This window comes from Amblyomma mixtum, chromosome 2, assembly GCF_055824585.1.
Source record: "Amblyomma mixtum isolate Tamu chromosome 2, ASM5582458v1, whole genome shotgun sequence".
NCBI classification, from domain to species: Eukaryota; Metazoa; Arthropoda; class Arachnida; order Ixodida; family Ixodidae; genus Amblyomma; species Amblyomma mixtum.
The window spans coordinates 232,041,301-232,055,030 of NC_143013.1; the positions used below are offsets into that span (position 1 = coordinate 232,041,301).

The window sequence follows — 13,730 nt, forward strand, 5'->3', positions numbered from 1 at the left end:
GTGAAATTTTTGAAGCTGTGTGCATTGATAGTGAAGGTTCCAAATGCGTCAGCACGGCGTCTGTTAATCTGTCGAAAAAAGAAATGATGTTCGTGAGGCGTGGCGTTGCTGCTGCGCATGTGTAAGTTCAGCTGTTTTGAGATGTTATATATTGATTGTTTTTCGAATAAACGGCAGTTGAAGACTAACGTCTGTCCTGTGTATTTGTGTTCTTGTCCCGTGTGCTCACTAAGCGCTAGCAAATATGAATCCAACTACATTCTCGCAACGAGGTCAAGGCTCTTGGAATTCCTAAAAAGGAGAGAACGGTCACTTCTCCCTTATCCCTCAGGCTCTTGGTTCGAAACGTCTTCAGGAAACTGGCCCACGTGTGTCTCCTTATCTCTTCAACTTTCCACGGCCAACAAGTTCGTTTTTGTTAACTTAAAGTGAAGCCTATTGTGGGCGCCGCGCTGCATTCTCGTCATCAGGAACCCCTTCCGACACTAGTAAATAGCTTCAAGACACGAAAGTGTCAATCGAGGAGTCGAAGCCAAACGGGCTGGTGACAGTTCGTGCACGCTGTGTTCTTCACTGAGGGAATTTCACGCTGATCCCGGTCTATTTCGTAATGGAGATTGACTTAGGCCGCATTTTGTCAGCAGCGGAGCAGAAAATCGAAGATATGCAGAAGATCCATCGAGATCTCGGCATCAACAAGCATCTTTTCCTACGGCTTCATCATCGAAAGTGGTCATCGCCCAGCTACAGGCCCTGAGAAAGGGACGGAGAAGGAAGCGATCCGAGCAACGGTGCTGGCCATGGCAAGGATGACAAATACGCCAGCTTCCAAACGACCAAGGGAAACGCAGAGTCCGGAACGAAATCCACAGGAATGCCAAGGTACGGTATTGCCTTCAGTCTCCTGAATACTGTTCAGTAACTCGGATAGGATAACGTAACGAGAATTTTTCCGGCGGCTAGTTAAGTAACTAATTTTCCAAATAATGTGTTCTTACGCCGTGACAGAGTGAGCGCATTGATGTCTTAATTGGCATGGTGTGGCATCCGTAATTTGGAATTGTTTATACTGTAGCCGTTAAGAATCTCTTGCTCTGCTTGCAGATGGCTTCTCTGTGTTTTTTTTTAATAGGTTCTCCGTGTGCATGAAAAAATACGCGTTTTCTTTTTCATGCTATCGATAAACTGCGATTCATGCGATCGCGCAATACGGCGCACTTTTGCGCCGCCCCTTTGCCACCGATGGGCGCCGAAGACAGGGTGTTCAGTAGCTCACGAATTAGAGGAAATTTTAACCCAGAAATTATACCTTAATCTAAGTTGTTCTGCTTGATACGGCCTTCTTGTCAACAAACCATGGCTCGTAACCCATCCATATTTTAATTGAACTATGTTAATTCGACTTTTTTATGCGAGATAAATCGCGACGCGTGATCGTAATTTCCCTTTTGTTAGGCAGCCATTTATCTCTGCTTCCAATGTCCGGTCGTCGCTTCTGTGTGTCTGCATTCACTTCAGCTCTGAACGGGTCAAAACGCCCTGTTGCGTCAAAACAGGAAACGCTTGGAAGCGGTGCAAGATTTCGTATGCGCAAATTGGTATCAGCCGATTGCATTTGGCGCAATTCTTCAGATACTGTGCTCGCAATGCGCCTGTGGTTAAAAGTTAATGTCTGCATTCTAGAATCGCTATAGCAGCCGGGTGGTATTTAATGGCATTGCCTGCTAAGCAACCTATCTTACCAGTCCGTAACAGCTGTAGGTATCACAAGGGAAACCAGGGACGCCGGACACAGGTGCCGTATGTAGGCCTCGTCTCATTTCCCCTTCGTTCCAAGCAAATATTGTGTTGCGGAGTTCAATTGTTTGGATCGTTGCTCTTTGGTTCGCAACCTTCGCCTTTCTCTTCTCAGACGTGACCCCAGCCTACAAGCGTTGCAAGCAAAACCGGAGCCACGAGGACGCCGGACCCTCGGGAGTTGGGACCTGCGGTGTCGATACCCATCCTCACCAACCGACGGTGAAGAACGCTGACACGAGCAGTCCAAAGCCAGAGCAGCAGCCTCATACAATCAAAGATGACGAGCCCATAGATTTGGGCTGGATCTTCGACTTTGACGACGTCTCTGATTCACCTCCGTTTCACTCGGGCCTCTTCCCAACGGAGAACTGAAAGCGGATCAAGACACCTGAAAGATGCGTGCATGAATTTCAATGCTAGTCAACACGTGGCCGGGCTGACTTTCTTTGTAATTAAGCTCGTGTCGACTGACAAATGTCCAAATGGACTTGCCTTTATGAATTTACTTGTTACTCACTTTTTGCGTTGTGGCTACAATTTTCATATCCCCCCTGCTTAGTAGCGCTCAAGTCAACCCATGTCAATGTGTTTTCTACGTACGTCGCTCGCAGTGTGAAATAAATTTTTTTGAAACCTTTTATGGTTCTTTCTTTTGAAACCTTTGCGAAAGAATTAAGTGTTTGGTGCATCTTCCGAGTCGGAAATGCACAAATATCCCGCTGATAATGTTATCGTAGATAGGTGTTGCGAAATTATGTAGTTTATTGAACTACTCTCATTTGGGCGACTGCGTTTTTAAAGTGATGGTGTTACCCCTCCCATTCTTAAGAAAATCTGTCGACGGCTCTGCATGGCGAGTGGCAGTTAATCATTGGTCCGATGAGTATTCTCGGAAAGGAACCCGTGTGTGTCAGTGGCTACGTTACAAACCGCTACCTGCCTGGGCAGTGGCGCACTAAGCTAGGACTAGTAGGATGGCTCCCCTCGAGTTAATGTAATGCAGGGAATGACCGTATCCGCATGTGTGTGCATAAAAGCACAGCCTAGGCGGAAGAGAAGGAATAGTAGCGCACGAAGAATCTTTAATTCTGACGCATTGTACTCTTAGCAGAACGCTTAAGTGTCCCCTCAAGGCTTTTTTCACAGCCTTCTCCGATTTCCGCACACTGTCGATCGAAAATGGTCAGCACAATGGCATTCGTATATCGGCGGTATCCAGCTAAGCCCCTGGGTTGCTTATGCCACCACATTCCACCCTTCTTCCATCCGCGAAAAATTTTCTTGCATAACGTTCACTCTAAAGAGTGTGTCTTTGAAGCTGCAGAAACGGAACACGCATTGAGAGACTTCAGACGACCCCTACCTTCTACTTTTGTCAGCCTATCTGATAGTGTTCACTATTAATGAAGGTCCGCAGGTTTTAGTCTGATATTTGGTCATTCTGTACCAGAAATAAGAAGATTCTTATCAAATAAAAAGATTTGAGATCAGACTTTAGATTTTCAACTTATGGTGATCAGGAGCAAGTGTGCAGATACCTGCTACGCACCTATAGTTGAAAACCGCTCACTTGTGTTTTGCAGACAGCAAGGCAATGTTGATGCTCCCAATTGCCTTGGACAGGCGTCCATACAAGCCCCATGAGTCGAGCACCGACGCGGTGACATCTTTGTACGGTTTTCTATCGTCGCCAGCTGCGGTGCAGAAGGGAAGTGCAGGGTCTATCATAATTGTCCTATTCGCACGCTGGCGGAGGGCGGAGTTGTTCTCCGCAATTACGGCGCTACAGTCGCATACGGTGTGCTGTTTGTGATGACGTTGCAAAGTCATCTCACCTTTTTCGACAGTCCAGTATTTTATTTGCCACCTGCTACGGTGAGCAGGTTGTCCAAAACACGTTGGGCGGGTTGCCATGCCAACTGGACCACCTGATTTTGCGTGACACGCTGGACCAGTGGCGGACTTTTTCGAGAACGAGACCTCTAATGTTATTACATTATAATACCACACCTTCCGCGTGTGCTTACGCCATCAGGTCGGCTAAGTTACTGTGTTTGGCCCAAAAAAAAGAAATTTTCTTAATGCCCAGAAGCGAATTAGATTATAAAAATATTCCTCGCACTTTCTTGCGCAATGCAGATGTTTCTTCTTGGAAACCTATAGACAGACTGATAAATTAATGAAGATTACATATATTCGACACGACTGGCGTGCGCTACAATGGCGCGGCGCAGCTCTCACGCATCGCAAATACTTCCTCATCGCTCATACGGCTCGATTCGGGCTTTTATGCATGCGGAAAACATTTTGGGAACTGCTGTTGAAATCAAGCAGAACTTTTTGCTGGGTTAGTTGGTTCATTGTGAAATGAGTGAAAACAGTGCGAAAGAAGCCCGAAGGTGAAACGAAGATGGGACAGGAAAGAGCGCTGAACTGACAACTGAATTTTATTGAGCGAAACTCGTACAATATATAGGAAGGCAGTGGAAAAGATAATCAGATGCAGTCAACGTCACATGGTGTAAAGAGCCATAAAAGCGATAAAAACATAACAGGGTGATAAAGCTAAATGTGAACTGAACCTCAAAAAGGGATGATAACAAAATGAAAAAAAGTACACTTGATGACTGTAAACATTTAATATTGTCACAGAAGCAAGCAGGAAAAAGCATCGTCCCGATGCTGCGTGGCGAGGTCAAGCAGAACCGTAGGCTTGACCTAGTGGGCGTGGAAGGGCTTCATCCGGGCAACGTGTACGACTTCCGACTGTGTTTGCCGTCGGGACGTACGAACAGTTCCTTGCGGAATCACTTCGTAGGTGACGTCGCTGAGTTTTCGAAGCACTTCGTATGGGCCGAAGTAGCGGCGCAGAAGCTTCTCGGAGCGACCCCGCTTGCGAACAGGAACCCACACCCAGACTTGATCGCCAGAGTTGTAAATTACCTCCCTGTGACGAAGGTTATAGCGTTGAGCGCCTTTAACTTGCTGCGTCCGGAGTCTCATTCGAGCTAGCTGACCGGCGGCCTCAGCGTGCTGGACGAATTGGTCAGCGCCGGCAACTGATGGGAGGGTCACATCGGGCAGTAACACTGCATCCAGCATGGTAACGGCTTCGCGACCGTACACCAAACGAAACGTTGTGGAGCGGGTCGTTTCCTGGACTGCAGTATTATACGCAAATGTTGCATACGGTAGTACCTGATCCCAGTTCTTATGGTCTTCGTCGACGTACATTGAAAGCATATCGGCGATGGTCTTATTGAGTGGCTCAGTAAGGCCATTCGTCTGAGGATGGTAAGCTGTTGTTCTGCGATGACAAGTGCCACTGAGCCGCATAACTTCCTGGGTTAGAGCTGAAGTAAATGCAGTGCCTCTGTCAGTTAAAACGACCGCAGGGGCACCATGACGAAGTACTAGGGTAAAAATGAAAAAGTTCGCGATATCAGTAAAAGTGCCGCTGGGAAGAGCTTTGGTTTCACAATAGCGAGTGAGGTAATCAGTGGCGACTATAATGTAGCGGTTACCCAATGATGACGTAGGGAACGGCCCGAGCAAGTCCATACCGACTTGGTGAAAGGGTACTCGAGGAGGACCAATAGGCTGCTGCTGGCCGGCCGGCTTGAGAGGCGGCGTCTTCCGACGTTGGCAATCACGGCACGTCTTAACATAGCGCTGGACAATAGCAGCAAGCTTGGGCCAGTAGTACTTTTGTCGTACGCGAGCCAAGGTCCGTGATAGAGAGAGAGAGGAAACTTTTATTTAAAATGAGGAAGGTTGCTCGAGCAACTTGGGTGGCACCCCTAGTCCAAGGCGCCACTGGCTTTCGCTGACTGACGGACTTGCTGAACCAACTTAAGTTGCTGATCCAGGGTCTCGCTGGTCAGGGCCACCTCCCACTGCTCATATGTCGGGTTGGATACAGTTAAGTGTTTTGGTTTCGTTGTGCATTCCCACGATATTTGGTAGAGCGTAGGGCAAGCTCCACACCAAGGGCATGTATTCTGATATTGAGTGGGGCTAATCTTGTGTAGGATGAACAAGTTAGGGAAAGAGTTGGTCTGTATTTTCCTCCAGTCTATGGCTGCGGAGGAGTCTAGTTTTATGTGAGGGGGTGGGTATTTTCTGCGCTCCAGCCGAATGTATTCTAATCTGTCACCATAGGTGCTAGGCATGGGCGTGGGGTAGGGATGAGGATCCGCTCGGTGGGTTAAATCTTGGGCTAGATCGTTGGCTACCTCATTTCCAGCTAGTCCTTCGTGACCAGGTGTCCATGTTAGTCTGTGTGTTTGGCTGAGATTGCCAAGTAGCTGTGTTGCTCTTGAGGGAAGCCTGCCATTAAGAAAGTCTCGGCAGGCTTTTTGGGAGTCTGTTATAATAACGTGGGAGGACTCTCCTCTTTGGTCTTTATGTGCGCGAGCAAAGGCACTTCAGAAACACCTAGAAAACGACCGTAAAGCCGTTTACGTAGACATTGGGGCCTACCCCACGCCGGGAAAGTTCTCAGTCGCTGCGATTGACCACCAACTAAAACCGGCTCTCCAAGCTTCTATCTATGCTGAAAACCTCTCCTCTGCAGAGGCTCTGGCAATAGCTATCGCCATCAAACATAAAGGTCCGTGAGAAACCGAGATGGCCGGCAGAAAGCTCGTCGTGGCATGCCTGCAAAACGTCGGGACGGAGCGGCGTTGGGACCACCAGCAGGTACTGAATGCCTGTGGAAGCGTAGTTTTTTTTTGTAAAGGACGCCGTCCCTCAAGCAGAACGACAACAGGCCACGTGCAAAAAGGCGAGGTGGCGACGAGGCGGTTCTCTCAAGGTAATCGATGAGGGGCCGCTGTTCGGTGTCATCTCGCTGTTGTTGAGCGAGATCAGGCGTCGAGAGAGCGCCGAGAAAAACGGAGTCATCTGTTTCAAGTGAAGAACACGGGATAGGGGCTCGGGATAGACAGTCAGCGTCACTGTGTTTCTTGCCGGACTTGTACACAATAGTGACGTCGAACTCCTGCAAGCGGAGACTCCAGCGGGCTAACCGGCCAGAAGGATCTTTAAGGTTTGCTAGCCAGCAGAGAGAGTGGTGATCACTGGCCACTCTAAACGGCCGACCATACAAATACGGCCGAAATTTTGTCACCGCCCACACAATTGCAAGGCACTCCTTTTCGGTAGTAGAGTAATTCGCTTCGGCACGAGAGAGGGTGCGACTGGCGTAAGTAATGACCCGCTCAGCACTATCTTGCCACTGAACGAGAACTGCTCCGAGGCCAACGTTACTGGCGTCGGTATGCAATGCTGTATCCGCCTCCTCGTCGAAGTGGCCAAGCATGGGCGTTGTTTGAAGGCGTGTGCGAAGCTCCTCGAAAGCCCTTTGCTGCTCGTCGGCCCAGACGAAAGGTTGGTCGTCCTTTGTTAGACGAGTCAGTGGTTCGGCTATCCGGGAGAAGTCATGGACAAAGCGTCTGTAATATGCACAGAGGGCCAAAAACCGTCGAACAGAACTTTTATCAGTAGGAGTCGCGAAAGCAGCTACGGCAGCCGTCTTCTCTGGATCAGGGCTACTACCCTCAGCGCTGACGACATGGCCCAGAAACTTCAGCTGTTGGAATGCAAAGTGGCATTTTTCCGGATTTAATGAGAGGCCGGCCGTGCGGATGGCATTTAGGACGGCCGTCAAGCGCTTGAGACGATCGTCGTAAGTCGCAGAGAAAATGACGACGTCGTCAAGGTAGACGAGGCACGTCTGCCATTTGAGGCCGGCTAGGGCAGTGTCCATCATTCTTTCGAAGGTCGCGGGGGCGGAGCACAAACCAAAGGGAAGCACCTTAAATTCGTAGAGGCCGTCAGGAGTAATGAACGCCGTCTTTTCACGATCACGTTCATCGACTTCGATCTGCTAATAGCCACTGCGTAGATCGAGCGATGAAAAGTATCGGGCATGGCGGAGTCGGTCGGACGAGTCGTGGATTCAAGGCAGTGGGTAGACGTCTTTTTTTGTAATTTTGTTGAGCCTCCTGTAGTCGACGCAGAATCTGAGTGTTCCATCCTTTTTAGCGACCAGCACAACAGGCGAGGCCCATGGGCTTGTGGACGGTTGGATCACATCATCGCGAAGCATTTCATCAACTTGCGCCCGAATAGCCTCGCGTTCCTTAGTCGACACTCGGTAGGGGTGTTGGCGGATAGGGCGTTCGGTGGGGTCAACTATAATGCGATGCTTTGCTACTGACGTCTGTCTCACCTTGGACGTGACGGCAAAGCAGTCATGGTAAGAGTCAAGAATAGCTTGAAGGCGGCGTTTCCGGTCAAAAGGCAAAGCAGGATTCACGTCAGTTTGAACTGTATGGCCAGTGCTCTCGGGAGGGTTCTTGTTGAGCGACGATAGGGCGCAGTGGGCTGAGGGCTCGCTGACTTCATCAAAGTAAGCGATGGCTGCCCCTTGCGGTAAATGGCGGTATTCGGCGCTAAAGTTCGTTAAAAGCAGTTCAGTTCGCTTATTACTCAAGGAGAAGACCCCACGAGCGACGCAGACTTGTAGGCTCAACAGTAAATTCAAGATCATTTCCGCGAGGCCTTGAAGTGCGGGAGGGTTTTCGCAGTACACTGTAACGAACATGCTGGTGCGTGGAGGTAGTGTGACGCGATCATCGCATACCCGGAAAACGGGCCTGCCTGCTGTGTGGTCGTCGGAAACTGCGCGCTGGGTCGAAAAAGTCACCATGAGGTCACGGATGTCGATGATTGCGCCGTTTTCTCGAAGAAAATCAAGACCGAGGATCAGGTCCTTCGAGCACTCCGCCAGCACATCAAAGCAACAAGAGAAAGTTACGTGGCGAATCTCGACTCGGGTGGAGCACACTCCTAGCGGCGTCAGCACATGCCCTCCGGCTGTCCTTATCGGCGCGCCGTGCCAAGGAGTCAGGACTTTGCGTAGGATTGTAGCAAGGCCACAACTCATAACGCAAAAATCAGCGCCGGTGTCTACAAGGGCAGTCGTATGGTGATTGTCAACGACGATCGGTATCTCAGCGGAAAGAAGCTCACCGTCGACGAAGTGCGCCGTATCAGGGATCGTCGGACTGACGGGTCGTTCAGTGCGTCGAATTGCGGCGTCGAAGGTAAGCTTCTGTGATCGTCGGGAGGTCGTCGGACTCGTTGGTCGTTCGGTGCGTCGATTGGGGACGTCGGAGGAAAACTGCGGCGATCGTCGGAAAGTGGTCGGACTGCTGGTCGGTGAGGGGGGTCGGAGGTCGGAATGTTTGATCGAATCGGCGAATGGAGGGTGTTGGTCGTAGGGTGTTGGTTTGGTTTGGTTTGTGGGGTTTAACGTCCCAAAGCGACTAAGGCTATGAGAGACGCCGTAGTGGAGGGTTCCGGAAATTTCGACCACCTGGGGTTCTTTAACGTGCACATCGACGGCGGCTCTACCTCCGAGAGTCGCCGTCCTCAGTTTTCCCGGCGCGGACTTGGGGACTGCCTGAAGGAAGTACGCCGGTTGGGGGAAAACTGTCGCGGCGATGGCGACCTGGACTGGCGTCGCGGTGGGGACGCAGGTGGGACGTTGGCGCTAAGGTACTGGTCGATGTCCCGAGGTCGTTCACCATAGCGCGGTCGAGGGGCATCCGGTGAGAATCCGCGCAAGCCCATCTGACGGTATGGACAGTGGCGCAGTACGTGTCCGGCTTCGCCGCAGTGGAAGCACAGAGGTAGATTGTTCGGCGTACACCACACGTGTGCTTTGCGAACGGGCGGTCGAGTGTCGGGCGCATCAGCCGGAGCTGGATGTCGGGGTGCAGGACGGACGAGAGGAGTGGGCCTGTAGGGTGCCGGCGGTGCTGGCGCAGGGGTACGCAACGCGTCGCTGTAGGACATGACGTGCGGCGCAGGCGGCTGGGGGGATGGCATTGATGGCACTGCTTGCCGGAGCTCTTCACGTATAACATCCAAGATGCCTCCAACACGCGGGTGTTGCTCGACAAAGGGCCGCTTTTGCAGTTCTTCACGTACGATGCTTCGGACAAGCTCGCGAAGGGCGCCACTCTCCTTGCCGTTCATCGGCAAGCGGAAGTCCACAGCAGTGATGTTCGTAGAACGATCAAATTGTACGAATCACTGTTGTAGGGCACGCTCCATACTTGTCGCCTCCTTCTTAAAATCAGCCACAGTACATGGAGGGTCACGTACAAGGCCGACGAAGATCTGTTCTTTAACGCCACGCATAAGATGGCGCACCTTCCTTGCCTCCTACATGGACGGATCCGCGCGGTTGAAAAGCCGAGTCATTTCTTCTACGAACATGGCGACGCTCTCATTGGGCCGCTGCGCTCGGGACTGTAGAGCCAGTTCAGCCATCTCTTTTCTTGCGTCGTTGCCGAATGTGCTGAGCAGCTTTTGCCGGTAATCTTGCCAGGTGGTAATGGTAGTCTCGTGGTTTTCGAACCACATCTTGGCGGCGTCTTCAAGTGAAAAATAAATGTTCCGCAACTTTTGCTCCTCGTCCCACTCATTAAACGCAGCGACCCGGTCGTAGTTGGTCAACCAGTCCTCAACATCCTGAAATTTGTCGCCATGGAACGGCGTGGGCATACGCGGAGCATGGAAGAACAGCGGCTGGGCACTCACTGGAAGGTAAATGGGCTGGCTTGCCTTTGTAGTCGTCATGGTTCGCGGTAGGGAAAGAAGGGGACCACACTGGGGGGCTAAGCCTCTCAAGCGGCGGCTAGCCTTGTGCACAGGTGTGTCCACGGTGTGTAGCGGGGCTTCGGAGGCACCCAAAAGCTCTTCGGACATGAGATGATGTACCCAGCACCTCCACCGAAATGTCACAGAAGCAGGTAGGCAGGGTTATATTTGCCACAACGTCCAAGCGCCAGCGGAAACGGCCCGGCCGGCTAACCGACTAGCGAGCGAGCTCTCGGGCGAAGGAGAGCGCGTGCCAGCCTCCTGAGCGCGACTACTAGGCGGCGCCAGTAATGCGTTGCGGCAATATAACAAGGTGTAAAGAGCCATAAAAACGGATAAAACATCAATAGCAGGTAACAAGGTTAAAGCCGATCAAACTGACGATATGAAATTGTGGAAGGAATAAAAACTGACTGAATGTGACAACGTGGGGCTAAAAAAGTGCACAGACCTTAACAATAAAACGATGAAACAGTAATACTAAATTATTGAAACACACGTATTCAGCAATAAAATTAGCAATGTAGTTCCAAAAAGTCAAGTTCACTCCCGTACAATGATTTTGACGCCTCGTTCTGGAGCGAACATTGCTCCTCTGGAGCAATGTTCTAGCACGAATCCCTAACACTAGCACAGCTGTTTCGTCTATCTTCTCAGCACGGAACGCTTATTGTATTAAAAGCCTTCTGGTACATCTAGAAAAATATCGTGTCTGTTAGTTAATAAGTACCACAATTTCTTGGTGTTCCATAAAAATTCTAGTGGGATGTACACTGCCTCATGACGGTTCTTATAGCCTGCTGATGCTAAAACGATGCTTATCGTTGTCAGCACAAAGAAATACAATATATTTAAAATAGAAGATAAGTTGAACTGATATCGAATTTAAACAGAATTACGACGCTTTCACATTACTCCCTCTTAGTTCCTTAATGCCCACGGTCATTTTCAACTGCTTTTGCTTGTTCCTATTTTTCATGTCATATTAGGATCAGCTGCCGCACCTTCGCCTTTATTGTAGCAATGGTGGTTTTCCATTTTGTCGTCTACGTAGTCATATGGTGCTATATACTCTCATCTTCGCCTTGAACGTAGCAAAATGTGCTCCATTCTTACTTCCACGTTGTGATAGCGCGTTTTACTCCATCACCTTTTTTTTACCGTTTTTTTTTTTTTTGGGGGGGGGGGTTAATTTGTGCGATGTACTGATCTCTCTTCCTGTATTTTGTAAGAGCTCAGTGGTGTTGTTTTTGTCTTGCTCATTCAACTGCCTTGCACCAATGCTACATGGTTATGTTGTGTATTTTTTGGCATTCTACAATTTTGCTCCCTTTTTGTTGATGAAAATAGTGTGCTAATGCGCGATTGACCCTGAATAAACATTTCATCTCTCTGTGCCTGCAGTGTCGCATTGGTTTCTTCACCTTCTGAACTCGTCATTTACTCGCGCCCTCAACTCTGCCTCTCACGTGAAATATCTAGTATTGGTAGTATTGGTATCTTGTTGTCTGGTGTCTAATTTTTGCTCCTTCAATATCAATTCCTTATAAAAAAAAAAGAGCTAGAAAGAGATACATGGGGGGGAGGGAAGGCCGGTGTTGGTTCAGGCTAACCTCAACAACCATGCGCAGGCCTGGGTACTTTCAACGATGCCTCTGCCGTGAAGCTAGGAAAAAAATAATGAAAAACAGCGCCTCACTCGGCACAAGGACGGGAAATCGTAACAAAGCCGCAGACAGAGGAGAAATATTTTCCTCCGCTCCCGCGTTGCAAATGGCCTTCACCGCAATGCACTATCAAGGACAAAAGTAACTCACCCCCGCGGCAAGTTATGAACAGCGTCACTCTTCATTCAGGCGCCACCTAACAATGCACGCATGTGGGTGCATCTAGGGATTGCGCCCGCTTGAAGTGTGACACAGTTGGGAACTTCAATTAGGGGTCAGTAACTTATCACTCGATAGTAAATACTGAATTGTGGTTTTGCCTGACCGCGTAATGCAAATCTTACAACAGTCGTCCGGTTATGGATACGACGAACTGAACATACTTTCTCAGACACAGTACAGGATTTCCGAAAGTGGGATCTTGCACCGACAGGAGATCTGGCATTGATATCGACGCCATATACTCACGCCTGGTCTTTATTCAGCTTGAGCTGGTGGCGCAGGCCCTTACTGGTATTGGAGCGGCGTAGTTTTCCAGCGGCGTTTCCAATTCTGGTGAAATATCCCCATTTTCCTTTATTCTTGGTTTACTGCTCACCGCCCGATATGACCGCTCTGTAGTGAACCTTAATTTATCGTCAACTTTGCTTGTGACCTAGGACACTACATTACCGATGTCTGTGCGGTGCAACAAACGCCAGCATTCGACATGAAGCTCTCTATTATGCATGGCCTTTTCTCAGTTTTGTTCTTTTTATGTCCCCGTTAAGGTTAAATCGTTCACATAACCGGTGCCAGATCTCAGCTCACCGTACACTTCTTAGTTCATAATTATGCAGTGTATGTCAATTGAGCGTATCATTCGAAGCCTATATTGCTGCTTTCAGGAGATATTCAGCAATGTCCCGGATCTGCGTCAACCCAACAAGGGAAGTACATGTTCGATGTAATTAGGACCATGCCGTCAATTCCACAAAATCTCTTTCTCTGAGCGTAAAGTGGTTTCGTTGTGCTCAGGGGACATAACCGTTTCAGAAAGCCCTGAAGTCATTGCGAGGGTACACAGTGTTGGACACTTCTCCCACGCTAAGAAGAGGCCGCAGATTGCGAAGATTTTACGTTTGAAAGAAAAAGAGCGGCTGCGGGAGGGACCTTAAAGCTGAAAGGAACAGATTTTCGCGCTTTGTGAGGACTACTCCAGAAAAAGTTGTGCTTGAATTTATTTCATTTCACATAGAAACATGGTGGAAAATTAAAATGAACTTTAAGAATTTAAAAATTTATAGCCAATTTTTTTATATAACAACAAAGCAGATACCATTTATCTAGTTGCATTGTAGCCGCATCAGAGTGCAGCTTCCCATAAGAATAGGAAAAAAATGTATTTCTTGAGATAATATACATAGCCGTAAATTTTCCCACGCTAATAAACTTAACAACAGAACCCGCTCCACTCCTGAAATCATCAAAGCCGTGTAACTTCTTTGTACCTTAATCTTGGCTTGCATTACAATATACGGCAAATAAGGTTTTACTTCCCAATTATGCTAGTTATATACAAGACCTCAACCAGCATGGGGGTGGAGT

The 13,730-nt window shown here is 49.1% G+C and overlaps 1 protein-coding gene across 1 annotated transcript; it reads left to right on the forward strand.

The window, feature by feature from the left end:
- Positions 1 to 663: 663 nt before the first annotated feature.
- LOC149362961 (uncharacterized) lies at positions 664 to 2,284 on the forward strand. Its single transcript, XM_089569843.1, has 2 exons — positions 664 to 882; positions 1,913 to 2,284. The coding sequence occupies exons 1-2, from the start codon at positions 801 to 803 to the stop codon at positions 2,170 to 2,172; spliced, it is 342 nt and encodes a 113-aa protein (XP_089425969.1). The 5' UTR covers positions 664 to 800; the 3' UTR covers positions 2,173 to 2,284.
- Positions 2,285 to 13,730: the final 11,446 nt, after the last annotated feature.

Bases quoted from the DNA above. Each gene is read 5' to 3' on its own strand.
- LOC149362961 (XM_089569843.1), top strand. From the start codon at position 801: ATGGCAAGGATGACAAATACGCCAGCTTCCAAACGACCAAGGGAAACG. The intron at 883-1,912 runs GTACGGTATTGC...TTCTCTTCTCAG, and splicing joins AAATCCACAGGAATGCCAAG to ACGTGACCCCAGCCTACAAG.